This window comes from Nannobrachium achirus (genome assembly GCF_963921795.1).
Source record: "Nannobrachium achirus genome assembly, chromosome: 18".
Classification (NCBI taxonomy): Eukaryota; Metazoa; Chordata; class Actinopteri; order Myctophiformes; family Myctophidae; genus Nannobrachium; species Nannobrachium achirus.
The window spans coordinates 35,491,909-35,519,846 of NC_137825.1; the positions used below are offsets into that span (position 1 = coordinate 35,491,909).

The following is a 27,938-nucleotide window of genomic DNA, read 5'->3' on the forward strand; positions in this document are numbered from 1 at the left end:
TGACATTAAAAACTCAGATAAAGAAAACAATTAGGATTTAGAAGACATTTTATGTGGTTAAAAATGGGTTAAAAAAATCGGAGTACTTACTAACACCAGTGCCTGTGTTGTCTGTCGCCTCTATACTGCAGAGCAAGTCAGGCGTGAGATTGGGCCGCATCCATCTTCACACAGTCTCTGTTCCAACTGACTGTCTCTCTCATACAACATGGAACATCTCGGATCAGTGATGCCTACAGTATGCCAGCCACATGGAGTACAGTTTCTTGATTTGTCTCTTTCTATGTTAAGCAACATCTAAGCACATCTACCTTATGGCAGAGCTACTCAATATTGTGATATACACAGAGAAGTGACTTATTCTGAACATTTCAAGGCACATGAACAATGATACTGTGTTCATTATATTTCATTGAGAAGGCCATTTTGAGTTGTATGTATGATTTGAATAAAATTAATTGTGGAGTCACCTGTAAAAAGAGTTAATTTGTTACCTTTAATACCTACAACACCGTAGGGACATTATTTATAAACCACCCAAATTAATGGTCATATTAAAACATATTATGTAGCATTGGTAGATGTTTGAAAATAAAAACTGAATGGACAAGTATACACATATGATGTGACAAGCAACTCGATTTGAATGTCATGGCTTTAGGTACACCTGACAATGAATGTGCTTATACACAGACCATGTTCAACAGTTCACAAGTGATAGACTGTAATACATGAAAAGGTGCATACAGTAAATGCTATTGTTTACCATATATATGTAAATGAACAACACTTAAGTGCTTCTTTTATGTACTGAGAAAAAAGAAATAGTGCCCTTTTATAATTTTGGTATTCAGAAGAGTCAGAAATGGGATTACAATACGAGCAGCCCCACTTTTCACACAGTAGTTTTGCAATAACTGGTATATCTCATCAACCACCACTGAACTGATAAATAAAAAACATGGTAAGTGGTGGTTGTGATGCCTTGTCAGCAAGATCCCAAGATTACACACACACACGCTTGTGCACACCGACGCTTGTGCACACACACTCACGGCTATACAGAAAAGGTTGACATAACGATATTTATTTAGGAACACAAAAAATGATAAGTTAATTATCAGGTAGTCCACAAATATTGTGGGAATGGCATCATACAGTCATATGAGGGGGAAACATACATGAAAAAACATTTAAGGAACAGGTCTTCCAAAAACACTTATTTGAACCAAATAAAATATTGAGCGTGATAAATGATGAACCGAAATATTTTAGTCATAAAAAATTGGTTATTTGATCCTCATTATAATATCCATAAACTTGTAGATCCTTGCCATCTTTTTTTTCCTCTTAAAAAGACCCTCAACTATTCAAAATATCTCTGACCGTCTTCATTTATCAAATTAAAAATATAATCCAGTGAGGAGAAACGTAAAAAATAAGGGGAGGGGGGGCAGACCGTGCATTTACATATTGCTGTAGATATGGGTCATCCCTGCACTGTCCCCCAGTAGTATGATGGACCAAATACTGGTCAAAGCCATGTACTTAATTGCCGTAAAAACGCTTTAAAACTACAGTATCTGAGGGTATACATATATATCTGAAAGTAGTTTGTAGTGTCCCCACGTAGGTAGTAGCACGTTTCCAAAAGCTCTCCTTGGCGAAGTAGTTTGTCTCTGGTCGACCAAGATGTAACTGCCTTGGCAGAATAACAAAACGCTATGTCCGACAGAGGCCTGTCGTGGCTTATTATCGCCACCAGGAGATCATGAACCTTTGTAGTTTAACTGGTTTCACAGAGACCCACATTTTGCATAGCCTTCAAAGTGATATTTTCACAACATTGAATATAGGGCTTGATATCCAGTTACCAATGCAGACCAATACATATGGAATTAACAAGATCTCACACTTCTGTGATGAACAATACATGACTATATGCAGTTCTAAATGTCTTGCTAATGCTGCACTTCATGTATATATATATATACTGTATAACCTATATCGCTTCACACAACATCGCTACTATACCTGCCATTTTAACTGCCCCATTTATTGCCATTTCCTCTAACCTGGCCTGTTTTCCTTTTCCTTGTTTTTCCTTCTTCCATCTCTATTCTTATTCCCTTTCTTGAAAACTGCAAATGATTGGAGCTGGTGCAAAAGACCCACCCACTTTTTCCACACCTGTAAACCTGTGATGTGACAAAGAAGTTGAAGTTTCAATTTATATCCTATTCACTTGCATTGAACAAGCTACAAACTATATAACACGTTTCAAATCTGACATTTCCAACAGGATTTGATATTAGCACATTCAATAATAAAAGTCTGTTTCTGTGCTTGCCTGTTCTTTCAGACAGGAAATTGTTTGAGCTCAATTAAATAAAACTGCCACTTTGTTACCCGGATGCCAGCTCCATTTCATTTAACAAATAAAAAAGGACCTAACAAAAAATTCATATACGTATTCTTCAATTTCTGTAGGTGCAAGGGAAGTGAATGCGGTTGTACAATACAAATTAAAAATGAATTTCACCCACTGATTTACACCTGTGAAACTGATTCTGAAAGTTGTGAAAATTTCACTTTAAAAGCAGGAAGATGTGGTTATATTTTAATGCTGTACCACTCGAAATGGAAATGAGAAAACGCTTTGCTGGAGGAAGAGGCAATTAAGACTTTTTTTTTTTTCACTTCTCAGCCATGGTGGTGCATTACTCATAAATAGTGGTAAAACACTACCCAAACAGGCCTCTATGGAACCACTATACCGTCAGGCAGACTTATGATGATCCCGGCTGTGTAGAGAAACAATTAACTACTGCCCTTCGAGTTGCCTTTAGAATCCAGACCACTCCTCTTCGTGCTCAGAAACATGTCTTGGTTTCATGTATGCTTTTGCTACAAAAAGATGTTACACGTTTATCAACACATCATGCAAAGTGGCAAGTCTGCTTTAACAGAGTCAGAGATGGAGTAGTAGTCGTTGGTTTCATCTCTAGCTATGTTGTTTCTTTGTGTGTGTGTGTGTGTACAGTATGTGTTGTTTTAGCTGCGTTTTGATTCGCTCTTTTCCAAAAGGGTCAACCTGAACTAGTCCCGCCCACCTTCAAAGCCCTCAACTAATCTTAAAACCTCTCTTCAAATAAAACAACAAAAACAAAATCAAAAAGACAATACAATTAACGTTATAAACTATATAATATCAAACTTTTTTTTTCTTATAATACCCAAATCTGCACAACCCAATGCAGTGGACAGCTGCAGTCAGCTGAGTTCAGGGTTGAAAATGATCAGCATCAGCCCTACCGCTGAAATAAAAAGCCATTGTAGTGAGGATCAGTTATCATGAACATGATCTACCATAGTGGCAGCAGCTGATGCTGCCCTTTTAAAAACAAGAAACCCCTTTTAAAAACATGTCCTGTGTCGTCAGCGGCGGCAAAAAGGTTGGTTTAAGAATCCCTGATTTGGCTGAAAGAAGTCAGGTGACCACCAGGTGAGGTACGAAAAGTTTCCATCTTGACGATGGGTTGAAGAATATGGAACTGCTCCTCTTCTTTACGCTAGTGTGCCTGCATGCATGTGCGTCCGTGTGTGTGTGTGTGGGCATGTATACGTTTGTGTGGCTTAGCTAGAAAAGGACTGGCCAGTGGCCACGACAGACACACAAACACACACACACACACGTGTGTACACTCGAATGCGTGTGATGAACAAACAAATAAGGTAAAAACACTGCGTTGTCAGTTCCTCTGCTCTCGTATGCACCAAAAACTGTCTCTGGACACAGAACTCCAGTGGCAGAGAAAAAGAAACACACACTGGTGGAAAAGATGAAGAATATGAAGAAGAAAAAAAAAAGGTTGCTGCCTTAAAACGTTCTTGCTTTGGAGAAGAAGAAAAAAACAACAACCCTCACGTTGTATCCTTGGGTGTGAAGACTTGTCTTTTGTTTTTTAGTTCCATAACATTTATCTATGCATTTACTGAGAATAAAAACTAACAAAGATTTCAGTTGCTCTCTTATTACTATATGTATGTGTGTGTGTGTGCGTTTCATGATTTATTATTCTTTATATTCTATTTTTTTGTATCGTTTTCTTTCTTTTTTTTATTGTCAAGATGTTTGCATTGCTTTTCCTTATCTTTTGAAGTGTCCACATTGGTTTTTCTTGGTTTGCGTTTTGCCCTCGCCCATTCCCATCCATCCATCCATCCATCCGTACGTCCGTCTCACCACATGTCCTTTGCTTTTACCATAGGGAACAGAGTCCCAATCTCCACCCGTATCCACTCCATCGCAGCCCCCCCCCCCCCCCCACCCATCACCATCCGAACCCCTCCTAACCACTACCTCCTTCTCCTCTCCTCCCTCCCTCTGAGGAGGAGGGGGGGCGGGGGGGTGAGGGAGGGGCAGGTAGCTAAAGTCCCGTTCGGGCCCCTCATCTCTCCGCCTCCATCGCCACACTGCTGGCCTTCTGCTCGGCGCCCGCGTGCGCGTTGACGCTCACGCCCATGGGCGTGACAGGCCACGCCGGGGGGCAGGGGGGCTGCTGCCCCCCCTGAGTCCAAAGTCCCTGCTGGAGGTGGTTCTGGGGTTGAGGTTGCTGCTGGTACTGCTGCTGTGGCGCGCCGGCGCCCACCGGGAGCCCCCAGCAGCCCATGCCCAGCTGCGGGGGCGGGGGAGGGGGCGAGGCCGCCATGGAGGCCGCCATGGGGCTGCCGGCCGCCGCGCTGTTGAAGCTCTCGGAGGCCTTGAGGCGGGAGAACATGGTCAGAGCGTCCGGGAAGTTGGGGGGCGTCGCCGGCGTGTTGGCTGGGGTGCACATCTGGTGAAGGGGGGAGGAGAGAATGATTAGGGTCGACCGTCTGTCACAATTATGAGATTTCGCTTGATTCATTGTCACACAGATTTTATTGTGTTTTTGTGGTTGAACACCGGAACATCATTTATGAATAAAAAAATAATTTAAGGACATATGCTATGACAAATAACCTATATATAAAGACATTTCATAACTTTACACATTTAAGAAAACATGAATAGTGGAAATAGACGAAATTCGTCTATGTCAGATCTACTTTTCAGATCTGCTATTTCCACTATTTTTGAAAACGTTTGAAAATATATGAACATTTTTCAACATGGAAACGATTATGGCGATTATGCAAAAATAATTGTGATTATCTCAAATAATTTCGATTATGTAATCATTTTGACAGGCCTATCCAAAGGGACACACCAAAGTAGAAGAAATGAGCAACTGTTCACGTTCACATCAGACAATTCAATATCGATCATAATGTATGACAAAGGGTTTTCCCTAAAATGATGTAAAGTGTTATGTGCGTTTTAATCTGTGTGCATAGAAAACCTCCCTTATAGGACAACAATAACGTCAGGTTTCTGAACTGAACCATAGCATGTTGATAGATGAGAGTATCTGAGTGGGGCTTTCCCCACTGTGTCCCACCCTGAGGATTCCCTAGGCTGACATTACTGTCCTCTGCTCTGACCTCTGTTTACCCTCACTTCCTGCTTCATGTCTAGCGAGGTCTTGTGATGTCCTTTCACTTGCCCACCATGCACCCACCCACATGGATGTGACACACTCATAAAAACACACACAGTGGAGACACATGCCGCACGCGTATGAGAGTATAATATACAGCTATGCTTACATACGTTCTTGAACCTACAAACACACTCAGTACGCCTACCAACCTTGGCATAATGTGTTTCTGTTTTCCCCCCGAATATGTTCTGTTCAATGTATCCTGTATGTTCTCACCCCTTTCTGAACTTCCATTGTGCAAGCAATGCTCATTCCACTGCCAACTGTTCCTTCAGTGAGGCGCGCGCACACGCACACGCACACACACACGCTAAAAACAACTCGGAAAAACTAAAACACTGCCATTCTGCAGGTAAGACGGTATCTCAATAACATGTTTGGCGATTTAAAAATAGTGCTTGCACAGCACCATCATCCTCAACACAATTCCTGCTCCAATGGCCACCTTTCCCTTCTAGAACATTCTATTTATGACCAGGAACACAAACTTTATAGCCACCCACCCCACGCCACCCCCTGAACTCTCAGAGGAAAGCAACGGGTGGAACAATGACAGAGTGCCTCCTTTCTAAAAATAAGAACCGAGGTACAGAGGTTAAACTTGGGCTAGACACCTAGCTTAACAACGCAAGCTAAAAGCTAAAATCACAGTGCAAGCCCGCAAGCTAAACGCGAAAATCACAGCGCTGGTCCGGTAACACAGACAGGGACGCTATGACTAGGGATGGGACGATATGAAAATTTCATATCACTATTATTGTGACCAAAGAAATCGCGATTTACGATAATATCGCGAATATCAAAATCCATTATCCTGGGGCGGAACATTTGCCAAAGAATAGCCGATCTTCAAGCTCACAACACGACGCGTTGCGAGTTTGTAGATCGGCAAAGACATTTGATAGAGTGTAAAAAAGACTGTATCAAGTGGGTATATTATAAGTACCTTTTACCAATTATTGGTGCCGGATATGCAGTTCGGCAAATAAAAGGTGAATTGATCCCAGTGCATGACGGAGGACGATATCACGATAAATTAAATCTCCACGATGCGATTATCGTGAGTGTTTTTTATCACAATAAACGATATCGCTTATCGTCCCATCCCTAGCTATGACTACAGCTACATTATCATGGAGAATCAACCAAATGACACAACAGAGTGGAAAAATGCTTCAATCCTGAACGGGCAGATGAGATGACAAAGGGTCACGTGGTCCACATTTCACAGTGTATCTGTGATGAGCCTGCATTACACGAGTGTTAACTTATCCAAACCCTTAACTTCAGTAGTAGACGTGACAATTTTTTATAATAAAACAATAAACTACACATACGGTATATCGCAGTAGCACCAACCCACAATGCAAAATATAAGTATCACACAACGTTACACACCGCAAGCGTGATTATTAACCGTGATTGGCAATAATCTAGGGCTACTAGGCTTTAGGGAACTATTTATTGATTTTTTTCAATGCAATTTCTTGCACTTTCATAATACAGAGAAATGAAGCCAACAGGTCACCGTTCTACAACTATGTACAAGTAATCACCAGTCACCAAGTGTCGTTTATGATTAATCAGGCGTTCCTGCCCTGTAGGCAGTCTTTAGAACAAGAATAACAGTTCGACAGACTGACATGCTCCTTGCCCTCCACAATACTCTCATGTGTGTGTGTGTGTGTGTGTGTGTGTGTGTGTGTGTGTGCGTGTGTGTGGCTGAGCGATAGGGATGGGTCGATAAGCGATATTATCGTTTTTTATCATGATAAAAAAACACTTGCGATAATTGTATCGTGGAGATTTAATTATTGTCCTCCGTCATGCACTGGGATCAATTCTTTTATTTATTTGCAGAGCTGCATGTCTGGTACCACTTAACCCTCTATTGGTAAAAAGGTACTTAATATCACCCTGGCCACAATATAACTTCCGGTTGGTTCTAGCGGAAGTGGCGGAAGTGCTGTGTTCAACGGACGTTACGTCATGCGTTGCAGTCTTCCGGGGAAATTCTCACGGCGGAAGTTGAACGGTCTCTGCCTGATATTGTCACCAGGCTTTTCTCTTCGCAGATGAGTAAAGCCTGGCTACGCGAGGCTAACTTAATATATGTACTTGATACAGTCTTTTTTCACTCTATCAAATGTCTTTGCCAAAAAATTGCTGATCTACAAGCTCACAACGCGTCGCGTTGCGAAGCATTGTGAGCTTGTAGGCAAATGTTCCACCCCAGGATAATGGAATTTGATTATCGCGATAATATCGTAAATCCCGATTTATTTTGTCACAATAATCGTGATATGAAATGTTCATATCGTCCCATCCATACTGAGCGTGTGCATGCACTTACAGTATATGATAGGAGAACTGCATATAGAACTATGCGCTTATTACACTGTCTGTGTGTGCATGTAACTAGACCACCTCGCCCCCTAAAAATGCTGTGATCTGCAGGTCAAATCCAAAGCCCTGGCTCTGATCTGATCGGCCAGAGTGCCATCAGGGTGGCACATGGCGGCTGGGGGTTGTTGTTATGAAAGGAGAGAGTGTCCGCGGTGCCCTCTGGGCAGGAAACGCTGGCTCATGTCTCCCAGGCTGCTTCCTGTGGTAAAGGGACACCCTGGCTCTCTGTGGGCAGAGAGACAGAGAGCGACCTCTAATAAAACAACCACCACTCCTTCCTTCCTGCTCTTGGCAGGGTGGGAGGACGGGGGGGTGATGGGCTGGTGGTTGTCCGTTACGTCCCGCGGCCGGTGATGGCGAGAGAGGTACTACTCTTGGTTCATCATGTCTTCATCTTAGCTCTTTCTCACCCCTCCAAGGGCCGCGGTGGTCCACCGACCGACCCGAATTAAGCAATTAGGCCAATTTATTATAGTACAATCATGTTCCAGTGTTAAATTCCAAACACAAAAATTGTTAATTGCAATTAATCGTCAACTAAAATGTCATGATGACCGTGACTGACAACCCTCGGCACGCTTGCCGTTCACATGGTTGTAATTCTATGTAACTAGACCACCTTGCCCACTAACCCAGTGGTCATTGGACTCTTATCCTGCTCGCTGCGGGTCACCCTGGGAGCCACTGAGAGCCTACAGCAGTACAGCTAATCAGGTAATAATAGTCCTGGTCATAGAGGACCCACTGCTCAGTAGGCCCGTCACAATCATTACATAATTGTCTAATCACAATTATTTGACATAATCACAATTATTTGACATAATCGCAAATATTTTGTTATAATCGCTTACATGTTAAAAAATATACCGGTAATATATTCCTAACATTTTCAAAAATAGTGGAAATAGCAGATCTACGCGTTGTTAGCTTGTAGGTCGGCTATTTCCACTATCAATGTTCCATTTTAAATATAAAGTTGTCAAATGTCAGTAGTGTCTTTGTAAATTTAGGTAATGTGTCATATCTGCCATGTGCAACTTCAAAGCCTACAAGCCAAACAGAATGAAATTGTCAACAACAAAAAATAATTGTTAATCGTAATGATTTGAGTGACAATTTAATCATCATGTCATAATCGTGACAGCCCTACTGCTCAAAATACTGTAAAACAAGAGATAAGACCTATGGTCTTGGTCTTACTACTAGAGAACCTTGACTCCGACTTGCTAATCCACTAAACCAGGGGTCTTTAACAGGGGGTCCTCAGAGTTACTACAGGGGGTCCTCCAAATCTTTGTGCGATAGAAACTTTTTTTCCTCCTTTTGTGACCGTCAAGTCGCAGTTATTATCAAAACCTCCACTGGCTGTCAGTCAGTCTGTCTGTCTGTCCGTCCGTCACGTCACACTTTCCCCCCACTCTTATCTCCGCCACCGTTGCCTCGATCCATGCCAAACTTTGCACACACTCTCCTTGGCTGGCATATATATATATATATATATATATATATATATATATATATCAGAGGTTGCGCTAGGATTTTTAACAGCCGGTCACCGTGACCGGCATGATTAAAATTTATCGGACATCTGATAAAAATACCGGACATAATAATTTGAATGCATGGATGACAAGCAGGTGCAAAAACATAGCCAATAACAACAGTTTAAGTCCTGCTGTATAGTTGGGACTGAACTAATTGAATGTAAAGGAGTAGCAGGCTGTACAAAAAACATACATCTTCCGAAGCTGTATGTTTTGATGATGATCGATCATCTTGCATAAGGAAATTAATTATATTGGACTACTCACGCAGGCTGTGTGTTTGCACAGATACTGCATGGTTTCATAACAAGTTGTTTCTGTTCTGCATCATATTTCAGGCCAACACATAATAATGTACAGAATAATGAGAAATAGTCTGAAAGTGGGGTCTGCGCAATGTTTCATAGGTTGATAGATTAATCTGGCCAGAAAGGAATCAATTATAGACTACTCACTAGTATGGTCGAGTGGTCACGATCATCCTGCATCTCTGTTATGCAACTTTGGGAAGGTTGAAAAGGCTTTGGTGGTGATCTTGTACAGTTTCCATAACATCTCCTCATAAAGAACTTCAATCGAGTGTATAAAGTTTGTTTTATATGGGTTGTAGTTGTCCTGCGTGCCTTCAATAATTCCCATGGGTTCACAGTGCGCATTGCAAAATGACGCTGAAATGGACTGCTGTCTTCTCTCTCCCCCAGCGCCCCGTTCGCAAATTAATGTTTAGGCTAAACAGTTCCGATAATACAACTTATTTTTGACTGTCCATTCATAACTTAAACTGCGCGCTCATATTCCAAAACCAAGGCAGCTCATAGAGAGCATAGCGACAACATAACAAACCGACAACTAGGCCTACCCAGCAACAACTATCATTTCCTGTCTTACCTTCACAATAAAGTGTCTCCCGTTTACCTCCCAATGCAGCTTATTTCACACAGGTTATTATTAACAGGAAAAAGTGTAACTTAACCCGTGTGTGTTTGTGCAACCAGACGTGCATGTGAGAGAGAGTGATGAGGGAGAGAGAGAGAGAGAGAGAGAGAGAGAGAGAGAGAGAGAGAGAGAGAGAGAGAGAGAGAGAGAGAGACATTGAGAAAGAGAGAGAGAGAGAGAGAGAGAGAGAGAGAGAGAGAGAGAGAGAGAGAGAGACATTGAGAAAGAGAGAGAGAGAGAGAGAGAGAGAGAGAGAGAGAGAGAGAGAGAGAGAGAGACATTGAGAAAGAGAGAGAGAGAGAGAGAGAGAAAGAGATTTGCGGTGAACTGCCGTGTCATTTTCAATCGCTCCTTATGTCCGATGAGGTTTATATTTTCCGGTCTTTGTCATTATAAATCGGTCAAATCCGGCAATTTCCGGTCTAACGCAATCTCTGATATCTATATATATATATATATATATAGATCCCATATTTCCTCCTGACTGGCTACGATTGCCTACTAAAGTTTGTGCATGCGACCTGACGGTCGCTTATCTCCCAATTAGGGAGTCTTACTGGTATTAACCACTTGAACCCTAGCGTCCATATTCTGAGAACTTTAGCCAAAAATAGCAGATCTACAAGCTCACAACACCTCGTGAAGTAAGGCATTGTGAGCTTGTAGATCAGCTATTTTCGGCAAAGAGCTCTAGTGTAGAGGGGGGAAAAGGCAAAATAAGTACAGAGTGAAAGGTCTAGTTTATTAAGTATTGACGGTTCAAGTGGTTAAATATCTGAAAACACAAATTGACATGAATCCAAAATACAATGATTGTGCTGTCAAACAATGAAACAATATGGATTCTCTGAAAAGGTTGTGGGGGTCCCTGCTTCATCTCTCTCAAATAAGAGGTCCTTGGACTGAAAACGTTGACTCCTGCACTAAACTCAGTTATACACTGAGGGTATACGCATACAACTCTACATTTGCTGGGCAACCTACATCTCTAAAAATAGACAATATTGTGCCGCATTAAAAGTAGACTTTGAAACCTGCCATTAGCTTCGAGTTACAGGGGCGCGCAGCGGCGGATGCACAGAGCCTGGAATCTTCAATCGTCAAATCACATCTGAAGGCTATAATCAAAAGGCTGGTACTATCATCCACAACTAATACAGGCAGGATGCCAACACACAGCTTACACTGTAATATATTGTGTACACACATGCTGCCCAAACAAGACCAAAGAGCAGTAACTGAGCACTGAAACAGACCAAAACATTCTTGTTGCTACAGAATGGAATTGTGAGCCGTTAGTAGCGTATAACTATTGCTGCTAATACTGTATGAAATACCAAAGTCTCAAAAGGTAATTCACACTGTGCTTTCTGTGACAGAAGGACATGTGATGCAGATTGCAGAATGTAAAGCACGGCTAGCCTGCCTCACACAACACCAGCATATATGTGTGTGTGTGTGTGTGTGTGTTGTGCGATGTGCACGCACAAGGGACCTTGGACAGTGTCAGAGACTCAGACAGACAGTATCGACCAAAAGGGAAGAGGATCTCTCAGCCCGTCTGTCTGCCTGTCAGCCTCTCATTCGCTCTGTCTCTCTGCTTGGTCTACCTGTCTATCTGTCGTCCAGTTTACCTTTTATCTGATTTAACCGGCTGTCTGCTTCTGTCCATCTCTCTGTCCTCACTCTCACTCCAGCAGATTCAGGTATTCTTCCAAAAGTGCATTCTAATGGGCTAATTAGGATGCATTCAAACTCCAGCTCTGGTTAACGTTTCCCGTTTTCTCCGGCTGATACTGTAGATGTATTGACGGCGCTGGCACTGGGTGCAGCAAAGTTATTCATTCACCAACTCTTCTGTTTTTGTAATGACAGGGTCTAATAAAATACATGTTTATAATAATATGACGTGACTTTGTATTCTTTCTTTACTGTAAACGAATTGTCTTTACATTCGTATCTGCCCTAGTAGCCTGCAGTTTTGTGAAGCACTTTCAGTTGCATTCTGTGTGAGAGATTTTTACACTCACATTTTACACAGTAAAATCAGAGTGGAAACTTTAACCGTGTAATTTATTTTGCAGAGATAAATCAACCCTCTAATTTCACTGTGTTAGCAGATTAACCCTCACTGCTCTTAAGGACACGGGTAGGACAGCACGTGCACGACCCACTCGACCCAGGCTTGGTTGGGGTTAAACGCACGGGGCACGTGCACTGCGTTCAGTCACAGTATGGGGGTTAATATTTCACATAAGGAAACGTCATGCTGCGGATACACACGATTGCATAACATGCATGGCTGCCTGACAAGCATGCATATGTATACACACAGACACATCGACTGACAGAGAGGGTGGTGCCATTTTTTAACACTCCGATTTATGAAGATGATGTGATTTATACACGTTTTACAGATGCGACGTTGAGGTGTTGCCATGGGGACGGCTGTTATGAGGAAGGAGTACAGATGGAGAAAGATGTGCTGATGGGTTTGGAATGAGAGACAGAGAAGACAGGGCTGTCTGTCTGCCTCTCTCTCAAGGCCAAGTGATACTCCCTCCTTCAACTAACTTTCTTTTCTCTGAAGATGCAGATAAGACAGGAAGTGGGAGAGAGAGAGGAGAGACGTGCGAGATGCGACACGGGTCGGATCCTGGCACTCACCAGGTGCATTGTGTTCCATGCACTAACTGGCTGAGCCACCACACAGTCACACCCTTAACTTTGTTTTCTCACTTAGTCTACCAGGCCCTCTCGCCATCGCGCTCTCTCACTTTCTCGAGTCTTCCCTTTCCCTACGTCCCCTCCCTTAAGTTGATCTTCAGCTCTTTCCCTTTTATCCATGTCTCAGTTTGTGGAACTTGCTGTGGCATTATTCCGGTCTACTTCTAAACAACCCAAAAAATACCCCTGTATCCCGGGGAGAAACGTTAATGTGTGTTGCAATGCATGCCATTCACGCTCTTGTACTTCTAGCCTAAGCCCTAGCCGGGACATTGGGTTGAAAGACAAAGGAACTCCGGGAACATAAAGGGCATTTTTTGGAATATGGTTTAGGGTTTTGAGTTGGAAACAGCATTAGGGTTAAGATCAGGGTAAGGGGGTTACGCTTAGGGCTACATGTTGAGGAATGAATGTAGTCACTTGAACTAAATGGAATGACCTCTACAATAAACTATCTCTGTGTGTTTGTTTGTATGGTGGTTGAATGTGTCCAAAGAGAATGACAAGCTTTTATCTCCAGTATAACCAACTGCATTCCTCAGAGAGAGAGTGTGTGTGTGTGTGTGTGTGTGTGTGTGTGTGTGTTTGAGAGAGAGAGTGTGTGTTTGAAAAGTTTGCTTCTGGGTCTCTTTGCATGTGTTTCACTGAGGGCTCTGGTTACCTCCGGTAACCCCAACTGCCCTCCTCGATTTTAGCCTTACATCAGCACTCTAACCCCTGGACACTTAGAAACCGCACACTCTCATTCTTAGCCCTCTCTTCCTCGATCCATCTTGTTTTCTCTTTCACGGACAACATGGTCCGATTTGAAAAGGGTTTCCCTGCTTGCCCTATTTCACTTGGTTATCTCTCATTCCCCATGGTCTTCCTCAGATTTGCTCTCTGCCCATCTGTTTAACTCTCGTTTCTCTCATCTCCTTCCATCTCTCTCTCTGTCTCTCCCTTTTGCTGCCCATTTTGTCTTGTGTCCATCCACTTCGTTCTCTGTTAGCATCTCCCTTCGCCTCCTCACTGTGTAAAGGATAAAACACACTGGCTGAGAATGACGCACATTAAAGGCCGCCCCCGTTATTGTCTATGTACAAAACCCACACCAGTGGTGCTAGACATGCGCCAGCGCACGTTGACATCCCACCCTGTTCCTTTTACGCCACTGTTCCAATTTCCAGGCGTCACAGCTTCTTTTATGCATTTGGGTACCCGCGGGCATGACAACTCTTCTTCTGCCCCCGTAGCAGATTCCCAACCTGCAGACTAGTAACCTGTTGTTGCTGAGGCACAGTGAACTGATGGTTGAAATAGAGAAATATCCAGAGTTGAGGCATAGAATCAGGTCATTCTAAAAACCTTTCCAAAAAGAGAATGTCTGCTGACTGAGCCATCTCTCTGGAGATTGGCTATTCAGTTAAAGTGATAGTTCACCCCCAAAATTACTTTTTTTTTTAATCGATTACTCACCCCATGGAGACTTAATAAGTCAATAAATTCATGATAATAACCGGATACATGAACAAAAACAAACAACATGAATTCAAGTTTCCATGGGGTGCATAATTGATAAGAAAAATAAGTAATGTGGGTGAACTACTCCTTTAAGGAATCAAGTTGCCTAGAATAGCCTACTCTGGCACAACAAATGTCCTGCACTGTGTGTTCTCAATGGCCATCCTCCTGCAGCACAGGGCAGCACAATGCTTCCTGTAGTGTGGATCATGCCAGGCACGTGCACACATAGACATCAAAGGGGGCTCGAGTCCCTGCCCTTTTATCCATCTGTAAAAAAAGTCCCCTCTCCAGACCATGAATGCAGTTTTTTGCTATGGTGAAAGAAATGCAAATGCCCTCATTCCATGCCATACCATTCAAGAGAATTGCCCTGTCCAAACTCTCCTGAACTTGAATGCAGCATCTTATGTCGAAATAACTGTAGAAATCAAGCGTCGAAAATAGCCGACCACCAAGCTCACAACGCGTCGCACGGCACGTTGTGAGCTTGGAGGTCTGCTATTTTCAATATTTTCACCAAAAGGCCCTTCGAGAAATGTCAGCCCCTGCCTCTCGGAAATTCCCTGCATGTCCCTGGATCATGCTCACATATTGCTAGAGTTACAGTCATCGTGCTCAGTGTGAATGACGCTTTACTTAATGTCGTCATCTTCCGGTTGGCACCCATCCTGTCGGCACACGCAGAGCTGCAGGGTTAACGAGACATGGTGAGGAATGCTGGGGAAACACTCAGGCCAACATAGCATCCTCTCCTCTGCATTCCACTCCCCAAATTGCCAACTGTGGTTATATATGGCTTGTTATCAGTGGATGTGGGATGTTGGGCGAGAGGGATGCAATAATTCACTATGAAGCCTTCTGGAGGTGTCGTGGGTGGGTGTACCTCAATGAAAACACGTGTGAAAGGAGGTGCGCACTAAACCGCTTAAATCAGCTCTTTACTTGGTCTGCTCTTTTGTCTCTCAAGAGTCTAGACCAAAACTATTTGCCAAAAATAGCTGATCTAAAAGCTCAGAATGCATCATGTTGCTTCTGAGGCAAATGTCCTCCCCAACATAAGGATGCTAGGGTTCAAGACATGTGGTTAACGTAAATTACACCCCACACAATACTCCTTATTCCTCTAAAGGCCAAAATTCACCAATAAGCTGACCTTTGGCACCTGAAGTCACAGCGACGAGAGTAGTAAAAAAGAAAGTATTTATTCTCCCGCTCTCACTACACGGTTGTGTTGCATCCAACCAGATTAGTTCTCCACTGTGGAAAAATGACACCACCCCACGTCCCTTACTCCCTTCTCCTACTCGACGGATTGAATTGAAACAGACCAAATGCAGGCGACGGCCAAGCGCAGATACATTTCTTGTGAGGTTCAAATTATAGCCTTTAATACACACAAGCACCTAATACGAAGATACGTCCATCGGATGGAAGCTCTGCCGTTCCCAGCTGACCGCTGGCTTGATGAATGTCAAGCTAGTCTAATCTAGGGAATGGATCGTACATCACTTCCTGCGTGTTGTTGGGCAAATACTGACAATTCTTTTAGACAGACTTTCCCTTTGGGGGATAAATACAACTTTATCTGTGTCAAAGCATTGGCTTTAAACATTTTGAGCTGTTCAAAGGGTACTGAATTGGGGTAAATGAGCAGAGAAAGAGAGAGAGAGAGGAAAAATTAGGATGAGATATAAAGATCCACAGACAAAGAGCGAAAACTAGCCTATGTACAGGGAGAGTGAGTGAAGCACAGGTAGAGCGCTAGAGAGCCAGGCTGCAGGAATATGGGAGTCTCAGACAAGAACAAAAAGTGCTGAAACGAAGGGGGGGAAGTGATGGAGAAAGAAAGATGGAGTGAGAATGAGGGCTGTAGGGAGGGCTGTGGGAGGGGAGTGCATGAACACTAACTGGACAGCCTGTTAAATCTTTAAACAGGGACTGCTTCATTGCGTTTGTGTGTGTGTGTGTGTGTGTGTGTGTGTGTGTGTGTGTGTGTGTGTGTGTGTGTGTGTGTGTGTGGCCTAGCCTAGCGGTTTTAGCTGTGCTTCTTTGTTCTGGAGCTGCAGCTCTGCATGCGGATCATGACTAACCCCAACCTTTCAGACAGGTTTCGCACTGCAGCATTAGAGCCAACATGCTAATCCCCTAATTAATCTGCAAGCCATCGGTGTCACAACTGTTAATGTTGCTAATGGCATTCGTCTTGGTACTTGTCATTGCCCCCAGGATCTTCTATCAATATGATGACGACTAGCTTCAACTATTAGTGCCATTCTAAAAGTCAAATGCCAATATCATTGTATTGATTGTGGAAATTAGAAGGGCAATGCAAGATTGAAAAATTCTAATGGTTGAGTGGCTGAATGTCTGATTGAGCAGTGGTAATGCAGGTACATCCCAGAATGCTGTATGTAGTATAATAATGATAAGCATCTGGGAAAGCCCTGGCAGTGTTTGAATAAAGGCACATACACCCAACTGCCCCAGTGTTGCTCAGTGTCCCAAAATAGAAGAGTAGTTGTTCCGTGCAGTTCCCTGATGCAAAGAGATGGAACTGTTCCCAGTGTGAAGCAGGGAGCTGTTGTGAAAGAGCACCCATGCTCTTTCACTAATTCCCCCAGATATGCTGCTATGACAACTGAATTTCCCTATTCCCCATCTATATAAACATCATCAAAAACATGACATTATTTCCCTGTATAGCTTTACCCACGGGTGTGTGTGTGTGTGTGTGTGTGTGTGTGTGTGTGTGTGTGCGTGTGTGTGTGTGTGTGTGTGTGTGTGTTTATGTTGTGTAGCTCACATGCACACGATAAGGGTCAATGTTCTCTGGAGAGCCAGTTGATCATTAAACAGACTGTATTTGTGTGTGTGTGTGTGTGTGTGTGTGTGTGTGTGTGTTATGTTGACACTTTATGAAGAGAGTATTTGTGTGAGAGAAGAGTATTTTTAAGTGCAGAGAGAAAGCGAAAGGAAGAAGCAGTGTTGAATGAAAGAGAAGAGGGCAGAATATTAAAGTAGTGGAGTGAGTTGGGTGTGTCTGTGTGTGTGTGTGTGTGTGTGTGTGTGTGTGTGTGTGTGTGTGTGTGTGTGTGTGCGTGCGCACACACACACGTGAGTGTCACTCAAAGAACAATGTTGTAGTTAACTGAATTGTGCTGTGCGCCCAATTCAGTTAACTACAACACAACAATGGGTGTACACTGTACAGTCAGTAGCCCACATGTATCTAGAAAACACAGTTTGGCCTCGGCCATCAGAAACTACCAGGTCTTTTACACAACAGGACTACACAGAAGAACACACAATGTGTATTTTACATCACATTATGGCAGCTCAAATTGGAGAGCTTGACAGTTGAGCAGGTCTCGGCGATATGGACTGGACAAAATCAAATATCACAATATGTTTGACCAAATACCCTGATATCGGTATTGTGACGTTATCAACATTTGTAAATCGAAAACAGAGATACGTTGTGAGCTTATAGACCGACTATTTTGGCATTTCTAAGTACATTATTAACAGGCCTTAAATGATTCAAACCACTTAAATGATATTATGATATTGAATTTAATAATCAAGATATCGATATATTATTGACATATTGGCGAGTCAACACAAACACAAGTTTGTGTTGACAAGTTTGTCAAGAGCGCCTGTTCTCATTTCCTCAGCCCCGGCCCCCAGGCACTATGTGACGACTCTGTGAAACCCAACCCAACTGAACTGCTTATAAACACATCTGGTCCTCACAGGAAAAAGCCACAGAGTTCCACTGCCAGTGTGTTTTGTGTGTGTTCGTACAGTATGCTTTCACATTTATGAGGTCCAGGTGTCGTAAGAAAACTGTACAAAGTGAGCACATCTAGTCAGTTCTCACTTCAACTGTGAGGCGTTTAGACATTCAACTGGGGTTTAAAGTTAGGGATTAGGGAAATAATGCAGCCAGTTTGAAATGAATGGATGTTCCTTGATAGTGTAGTAATACCAAGTGTTCTTGAGTGTGTGTGTGTGTGTGTGTGTGTGTGTGTGTGTGTGTGTGTGTGTGTGTGTGTGTGTGTGTGTGTGTGTGTGTGTGTGTGTTCCTGGCCAGTGCTACACCAGGAAGTACATGGGACAGCAGGCTGGAACACGCTGTAAGCAGACCTAACCTCTACAGATGTGGCTGACTGCATGGCATGATGTGGCTGACTGCATGGCATGATTGTGCATAACACATGCACACAGACACGCACACACACACAAAAAGCTGAGAAACATTGATGCAGACACGAGCATTTCACACAATCACATTCTGAATCGCTGGACTTATAAATTAAGTTTCAGCTCAGTCCAAATGTTAAAGGGGCCGCTGTGTATTTTTGAGGAGTCGTCCACTGAGGGACAGGCGACCTCTTGTTCCTGTTCTTACTGGAACACAACGCACGCCTGTGCTGACTCAAAGTCATTATATCTCCCTGCCGGTCAAATACCTGGCATTGCCCTGAAATTAGCCTCTTCTACTGTCAGCCTCTCTCTCTCTCCCTCTGTCTCTCTCCCTCCCCCATGGCCCACCCGGCCTCTTGCCGAATGGCACTCTGCCCTCTTCTCTCCTTGGCCGACCCTGCCTCTTGCCTAATGGCCCTCTGTTCTCCTGTTTTAGTTGTTGGTTCTTTTTTATACAACTTTTGAGTTAGGGGTGGGCGATATGGTGATAGATATCCAAATGGTCCATTACTTGTGTAAGGGTCAATTTAGACCTCCCAAAAAGGAACCCACAGAGTCCCTGGACCCCACTTTGAGGACTTTTTGTTTTTGTTAGCTTGTAGGTGGTTGTACTGTTAAGTAACTTGAAAAAAATAACCATAAAAACCAACATGGAAAATAATCGTGATAAGATTGTGTATTGTGATACAGCTTGGAAGAATATTGTGATATTGTATTTTTTTCATCGCCCACCCCTATTTTGAGTACTCACTTTTCCTATCAGTTAGCCCTGTTCACATCTGCCAGCCTGTCCAAAGTGTCCATCCCATCTCTCAGTCGCTGCGGTGCCATGGTGGAAGGATAAGAGGTCGAGACAGCCGGGGAGGAACGAGAGCAGACATTCACCCGTGTTCTCATATGATTTATGGCACTAATTATACCTCTGCTCTTCTGCACAGACATACAGAATATGTACACTCTCATGGAGACTCAGAGGAACGAACACAGACATGTACACACGCATAGACTTACACACACACTTTCAGCAACATTACCTGTGTGTTTTGCGCGTATGTGGGTGTGTGCCGTGCACATGTAGAAGCTTTGTTAATAAAGGTCTTGGCAGGGATTTAGGACTTCCAAGACTTTTGTTTTTAAAAGCCACGCCCGGACGCCAAAAACCACACACTGCCAGTTACCAGAAACAACTGTAGTCCTGCATTCCCACTCCATTCTGTTCATTCGCACTCAACCCCCCTGTTTGGGGTTATTCACGGTGCCGGGAAGCAGACATACAACCTCGCATCGGCATTTATATTGGCTGCCCTGCGGCACAACCCAATACGGTCTCACTGACGTCACTTTATCAGGTCAATGATTGGCTGCTGCTACTCCCCCCCCCCTCCCTCCCCCCCCTCCCTCCCTCCCCAATTGATTCATTCACTTTGGAATGACTGACTTACTGAATTAGTCTGCCCGATTGAATGACTGAACAAGGCACTCTACGCCAGTCACAACCCACAATTCCATGCCCGTCGATGGGTGTAGTGGTTAAAATGCCCACTCTCAGAGGCATAATGTAACCACGTTGGCCTAGGATCAAATACCACCATAGCCTTTTCCACTGAGTCTCCCTCACAGCTTTCTGGTCTCAACAAAGGAAGAAAAACTAGGCAATTATGTAAACATGACTCCCTCTACTTAAATGAATAATAAAATGCAAAAAGTAACAGTTTGAGATCAGTGTTTCTTCTATTTGGCAGCAGACCCCCATCTGAAAAGATTTGTGCCAGGGAACCCATAAAAGATCATTTGCGTTGTTAAAGTGATCCCTGGCTAATACGACAAATATGCCTTAATACATTATAATAGTCCTCTATAACTACAATGTAAAATTAAAAACACCTTAAATATTTTATTTCTCCTAGAAATAACGAATCTTTCACTCAATAGGGGAAATGCCTGTCGCAAGTTGATGATGTCATAAATGTCATGTGTGATCTATCCCTATGGAATTTACGGTATGCATGTGCAAAAAACACATTTGAAATATTGATTTGTTTGTTTTTATTTTCACATGCATGCCATAAATTCCATAGGGATAGATCACACATGACATTTATGACATCAACTTGCGACCCTGTTAAGTTAAAGATTAGCTATTTCTAGAAGAAATAAAATATTTAAGGTGTTTTTAATTTTACTTTGCAGTTATAGAGGACAATTATAATGTATTAAGTCATATTTGTCGTATTAGCCAGGGATCACTTTAAAAATTATGCTACGCATCGTTATTCATTAAACTGATTCTGATTCTATTATTAACACATTTTGCTGCGGACCTGCTGGAACCCCCTCAAGGACCCCTAGGGTTACCCGGACCCCACTTTGAAAACAACAGAATAAGTGTGGTATAAAATTGGGGGTAAGCTAAGCTTGCAGTCTGCACTCAGCAGCAGTACTGCACATATAGACACAGAGCTGGCTGTAAATGACTGGTTTGAACCCTATTTGATGACTTTTGTCTCTCTTCTTCTCACCCTGGTCTATTTCCGCTCTCTCTCTGCTGTAGGATTCTCATAACAAAAGCAGAAACAGCCTAAAAATAATGTCAACACATAAAAGGTAGCTCCACAGTCCACACACAGGCCTGCTTGTATCTCTCCATGGGCTTACAGTATACAATGTAGGCCATGCTGGGGATGTGTTCGGTGGCAGCAAAATGTTAGAGAGGTTACTGGATCTAGCTACTAAAAACAGGACACTCAGGTCAATGTGATTACAAATGTGTACCCACAGAAATTGTTATTTTAAGGGAATTTTTAATATATTTTACTATCATTAATAGTGTTTTAATAAGGAAATGATTCGATTTTTGGGTTAGTTTGGGTGAGGTAGACTCCTTTCAGGTGCTTAGCTTGTTGTTCATATGGTCTCATGTTCTTCAGAGATGGCCATGAAAAGACAAATTAGTTTGCGTACTTCCTGGTCACAAGATGACTGTCAGTGATGTTTATTGGTTGTGGCCCATGGCCCACATACAGATATGTTAGTAATTTGCACTTATCCATGTCCTTGCAGAGACACATAGACAAATCTCCTCTGCCCAAGGCTGAAACTGAAATGTGTCTGTTATTATGCACAGACGTACAGAGCGACACACATGCACACACACGTCTCCACCATCCAATGTTGAAATGTTAAATATATGCTGTTACTAAACGGATGACCACACATACAGTAAAAGCTTAACCCTGAGACTGAGTGTCTATTTTTTAAAGCTCAGAGTTAAATTAACATTGAGGACGCACAGGACGCATTGTCCTGTGCGCATTCATGTACAAACACCCAAACAGTTTCAAACATTATGATACACACACACACACAAACACACACACACAAACAAAAGACTGTAGAACTTGGACTGGCTGGTAGTTCTTTAAATCTACAAGCCAAGAAAGTTATTTCCTGCTCCCTGCACACACACACACACACACACACTCCCCAGCACCTCATACAGCATGCTGCCATCTAGAAATCCAGTGTTATCTGACTTAATGGTTATCGTGTGTGAGGTGAGGTTGCAGCCCGGCAGAGCGATTACAGAGACCGAAAAGGTTTGGTCTCCATACCACACGCATGCACCACACATGCATCTGTCAACAGTTCAGTCTTGCCCATGTGTTTGAGAGCACGACCCCCCTGGACAGACAGGACGCTCATTGTAATTCACTCTGCATAACATCAATGTGTCCCCTATAACGGCTCCATCTTATGTCTTTAAACTATTATATAAATTATTTTGCGCTATCAGTAAGGACGCTTCATGTCCAGTTACCACAAAGATTCATTGAAAAAGTTACAAAACACTGTTCACCACAGTGTGTATCAATCGAAGTTCAATTTGATTGTACTGTAAATTTGTATTTAGGCTCCATGTTTTTGTTGATAAGTAGTAGATGTAAAGAAAGGTCATGTACAGTGTGTTCATTCTATTTACACACAAAAACACTCACTCACACACTCACAGGCTCCTAGAACACTGAGTTACTGTGTCTTCAAGCAAAGACGCCCAGTTCACACCTTGGAAACAGAACAAGCAGTTACGGCATTGATGCATAGATAGAGAGAAACAAACGGAAAGAGAAAAAGATGAAAGTGGAGAGAGGGTATTAAGTAGGTGAAGAGGGAGTAAAAAGCAGGGAGAACGCTGACGTGTCCTCAGCTACACCAGGCTGTCCTTACACAAAAAGGGTCCATTTTGCCACCTCTATCTTTTGAACCTCTTTCACATACTGTCAGAATGCACTGGTTTGTTGTACCGCCAGGGAGAGTGAGGAGACGAGAGGACTGGGAAGGAGGAGGAGACGAGAGGAGAGGAGAAGTGGTTGGAATGTTGTCCTCTCTGTCCTGACCAGCTGACAGTGATGGCCATCTGATTAATACCTGATCTGCCACAAGCTCATCTTAATACCGTCTCACTACTTTTCCATTTCAATCTGACCATACTTTTCCATTTCAATCTGACCAAGTGCATTATTATTTAATTAATAACATTTTACAAAGAAAATCTGTTCTAATAATAATATTAATAGAAAATGACTCTTATTATTTATTAATATTATTGTTAACAATAAAGTGAGCTTTGGTGACTGTCTTCATAAAATACATAGATATAGACACTCAAGAGCCCTAACCCGAAACACCCCCACATGCACATAAATGCACAGTACACACACTACAGTATAAAGACTCTAAAATGCATGTCTGTGCAAAGGCTACAGTTTGTTTGGGCTCTCCAGAGTCTCTGGGATTTCTGAGAGCAAACAAATACAAATAGTGAGTTGGCCAAAGCATTTTAACTGGCAAGTCTCACTTGGTATAAACATTTAACACGCCATGCAAAGACATGGTGGTGACAGGGCGGCCCAATTAATAACATGTATGACACACACACACACACACACACACACACACACACACACACACACACACACACACACACACACACACACACACACACACACACACACACACACACACACACACACACACACACACACACACACACACACAGATTTTGGACCAGATACTAAACTACAGTTAACTGGTGCAACACTAAGAATGTAATCTGCATCCAACATATAGTGTTTGTAATATTAAGTGACCTCTTTAACAATACTATATGGCCTGTAATAACATCCTTGATGCCTTACGGCCATGTGCCTTTACAGGTTATACCATTATTTTGTGTGTTTTGCGCAGGCGTGTATGGGTGTTGTAACGTCTGTTGCAATGTGTGTCCTAGACTAAACACCAACCGAGTTGTAAGAATACAGTTCCAATACCAGTGTATCAAGTATCAAAATGCCTCTGACTGTCAAATGTCTATTCATAAGTCTAATAAAGGGTGTTAACCTGAGCCAGGCCGTACTATAACTGTATCAATCATATAAAGTCCATATAGGATTAGTATACAGCTGTTAAAACATAGTTTTAAAAATAATATGTTTTTCTTTTTTGTGTGTGTAAAACAGTTTTGGATTGGATTTGGCTGCCAGTGTAAATGGGGCCTAAGTAACCTGACAGTGCATTGCAGGTTTGAGTTCCGTTCCAGACGATCTTCACTGCGTGTCTCTATTCCAGCTCTATCTCCCCGTTTCCTGTCCTTCTTCACTAATACACTATATCAATAAACAACAAGGGCAGAAAATCCCTATAAATAATCACTGAAAACGAACTGAGAAATAAAGCGACAGACTGATGGGGAGAGTCAAGACAGGGAGAAAGAGCAGAAATCATGAGGGAAATAAATGGGGAAACAGCAGAGAGACAGAGATGGACACAGGGATTTACAGACAGAAAGAGAAATGCCTAATTTATACTTCATCGTATCACAGTGCTCTTTACCTAAATAACTAAAATCGGTTATTCCTGGGTGATACTGTTGCATGACAAAGTATAAATTAGGCTTAAGAGTCAAACGACAGCCACAGAGCGGGGTAGATCAAGAGAGGGAGAGAGAGCAAGAGAGACAGAGAAAGAGCATGGGAGAGAGAGAGTTACGAGAGCGAGAGCAAAGTGGATTAGGTCTGTATACCAGGCAGTGCCGTGGCCCTGATAAGCCAGCAAGGCTTTCGACATTGCTGGCCTACTACACTGTTGCTGCTGAGTTGAGTCACACACGCACGCACACACACACACAAGTGTATCTACACCAAACACAAGTAAGGGCATACTTGCAATGTGTGTCTGAGACTGGTAGTGTATGTAAACAAACACAGTTTTGTTTACTGAGACAAAATCGCCAACATCTGAATTATTCAATTTACCGTGTGTATGTATGTGTGTGTGTGTGTGTGTGTGTGTGTGTGTGTCTGTGTGTGCGCGCACGCGTGTAAAACACAAACTGATGCAAAGAAACATGAACATACAACATTTCTCTAGGCTCTTATTATTTTATCTATACCTATAGTGAGCTTGTGTACATAAAAGCTTAGCCATCTCATGTTTTTGACAGTGGATAGGTAGTCCCACAGCTAATTGTTCTTCTGTACATGAAGTAATTTCAGGTGGGACGTTTGCTCCCAGGGCTTAATCAGGGACTGAGCCTTTGTTTGCAGGGTGATGGGTGACAAAGGATGGTCTGTGCTATATCTGCCCTGCGATAAGACAACAATAACATTCAATAATATCCCGGAATATTTCTGTATGCAGAATGACGTAAATGATGTACTGCTGCAAGCAATGCAAAAAAGTGCTCAGGGCATGTCGCAATGAGATGAACAATCAAAAACCCGCTTTTGTCTCTGCCACTGTTGTCTCCCTCTTTCTTCAATAACACAAACCTAGTAAAATGTCAAGTTGGATGTCACAAATTGACAGTCTGCACTGCAAAAGAGTACCTGGCGCAGACAAATTGATCAACCATTTAACCCAAAAGAACCCCAACAATGACAACACAACAGTCCATTCCAGAAGTAAGCTGCTTCTAGATGCTACAATTCACACAGCTGCGTTACGTACCACAGTTGGCTGACAATGCAGCATTCAAAAAAGCCAAATATTATTTGCAGTTCGTTTTATAATATTCAGCCAATGTTTGAATGTTTGTCTCAACCTCCCTACCCTCATCCAGTGACTACAAACATAAGCTAAGATAAGGATTTATTGATCCCTGAGGGAGGAAATTGGTCATCTACTGTTAACAGCAGTAATAATGTTCCAGAAGAAGCAATGCAGCCATATTAATGTATTACAGCTGCTTGTATGGCTTGTTTCAAAGGGCAGCTGCCCCCTTTCCTGGAAAGAGACTTTTTTGCTTCCATAGAAAAAGGGGGAAAACACTAAAGGGGCCCTTCCTTCCTTTTTAGTTGCACAATTGATAAAATGTAGAGGTTCCCCCATCCACCCCTCACCGCTCAATTAAATCCAATTTCCAATAAACTATACTTCTACTGCCAAAGTATTCCTAAAATCCATTGTGGTCATACTTCTTTTTTTTTTTTTTTAATAAGTGAACCAATTCTGAGAACACCCCATCTCTCCCCTTGCTCACTCTCTGCGCTTCAGTCAGTGTATGTGAATGTCTCTCTCACTCTCTGTAGGCTGCATGTCTGCCTGTGTGTTTATTTCTGGAAGCTCTCACTCACAACATGGCGGACATGTGCTTCTTTGTTATTGTTGCCACAACATCATTCTCGACCAGTGCGGGCTTGTCTTTATCGTCGTTCCCTTTATAATGACAGCGGTCAGCTACAACAAAAGCTGGCGTGTTTTGCATATGAATGGTGATGGCGGATTCGTTTGTGTTTGTTGCAATCAATCAAAACAGGTTAATATTAAGTAGCCTACGTAATGATTTCACCCCATACTATACACTCACCATTTGATGATGTCCGTATGGGATATTTGTTTCTTGAAAAAAGGCACTGAGGGCGGTCTATAATGAACAAAAACAAAGGTTACTAACATTTTTAATCCAACACACGCGACACTGATTATTATATTGTTGGCATAACTGGACCAACGATCAGGAGAGTAAACATATCATGAACACCAACGTCTTTCCCGTGTTTATAAACGTCAAATATATCCATTTTCAGATTGCAGACTATAGTCGATACAAAGCAGCGGTCATCTTTATTGCATAATAGCATTTGCAGTCATGTGGCGGATTATACTATTTAATCTGGAGTCAATTATAATTGGATACGGGGTTTATTTTGTACATTTCTCACTGTCAGTCTTAAAACCACGCATCATCATTAAAATAAAACAAGAACTCGACTTAACGGTTGTTTAATGCCTATATTTGAATCCCCAAGTTAAGTTTCAAAATGATCCGCCTCACACTACTATGCTACTGTACAACAAATAACACATTGATTTTCTTTACTTAACGGGTAAAACGAAAACTAGACCAACAATGAATGACAGGGCGAGGAGTTCCAGACAAACATTAAGCCTATCATTTATGCTTCTCAGTGTGGCCGTGTGTGTCATTTCGCTTGCCAGAAAAAGAACAGATCTACAAGCTAACAACGCGTCACCAGTGCGAAGCGTTGTTAGCTTGTAGATCAGTGGTTCCCAAACTTTTTAGCTAGAGAAATTGAAAAAAATGTTGCTTTACAAAATAAGCAATAGGCTAATTTAAAAATAAATGAATAAATAAATAAAGGGACCCTTGAAAATGTGTCACAAATGGGTCCCGACCCAGTGTTTGGGAACCACTGTTGTAGATCTGTTCTTTTTTTGGCAAGCAACACCGGCCGGTCCAGACTACTATAGAATCATCCTCCTCACCTCGAACTGCCAGTGTGCCGCTTGCAGAAGCTGCTTCGCCTGGTCTGCGGCACAACCCGCCGTCAGGACAAACTGGTTGATCATCACTTGATGTTTAAGTTCATCCATTTTTTTAAATCTTAGACCAAGGCGTGCGTCTCCTATCTAACCCGCGGCTAGTAGCGTGGCGTCCTGCTAAATCCGTCTTCTTTCTCCGCCGTTCTTAATTCCTCCTCTCTCTCTCGGTTTTCTGTGTCTTCAG

General features: G+C 42.6%; 1 protein-coding gene across 1 annotated transcript; it reads right to left on the reverse strand.

Annotated features, from left to right (window-relative positions):
• Nucleotides 1–1,069: 1,069 nt before the first annotated feature.
• ubald1a (UBA-like domain containing 1a) lies at nt 1,070–27,938 on the reverse strand. Its single transcript, XM_080748044.1, has 3 exons — nt 27,698–27,938; nt 26,778–26,834; nt 1,070–4,838 (listed from the first exon to the last, which is right to left on the reverse strand). The coding sequence occupies exons 1-3, from the start codon at nt 27,803–27,805 to the stop codon at nt 4,452–4,454; spliced, it is 552 nt and encodes a 183-aa protein (XP_080604170.1). The 5' UTR covers nt 27,806–27,938; the 3' UTR covers nt 1,070–4,451.

What these genes read in the sequence shown, in the direction of transcription:
- ubald1a (XM_080748044.1), bottom strand. Translation starts at nt 27,805, where the DNA reads ATGGATGAACTTAAACATCAAGTGATGATCAACCAGTTTGTCCTGACG. An exon ending in CGGCACACTGGCAGTTCGAG is followed by an intron (nt 26,835 to 27,697) that starts GTGAGGAGGATG and finishes TGTTCATTATAG; the next exon opens with ACCGCCCTCAGTGCCTTTTT. An exon ending in CATACGGACATCATCAAATG is followed by an intron (nt 4,839 to 26,777) that starts GTGAGTGTATAG and finishes CCCCTTCACCAG; the next exon opens with ATGTGCACCCCAGCCAACAC.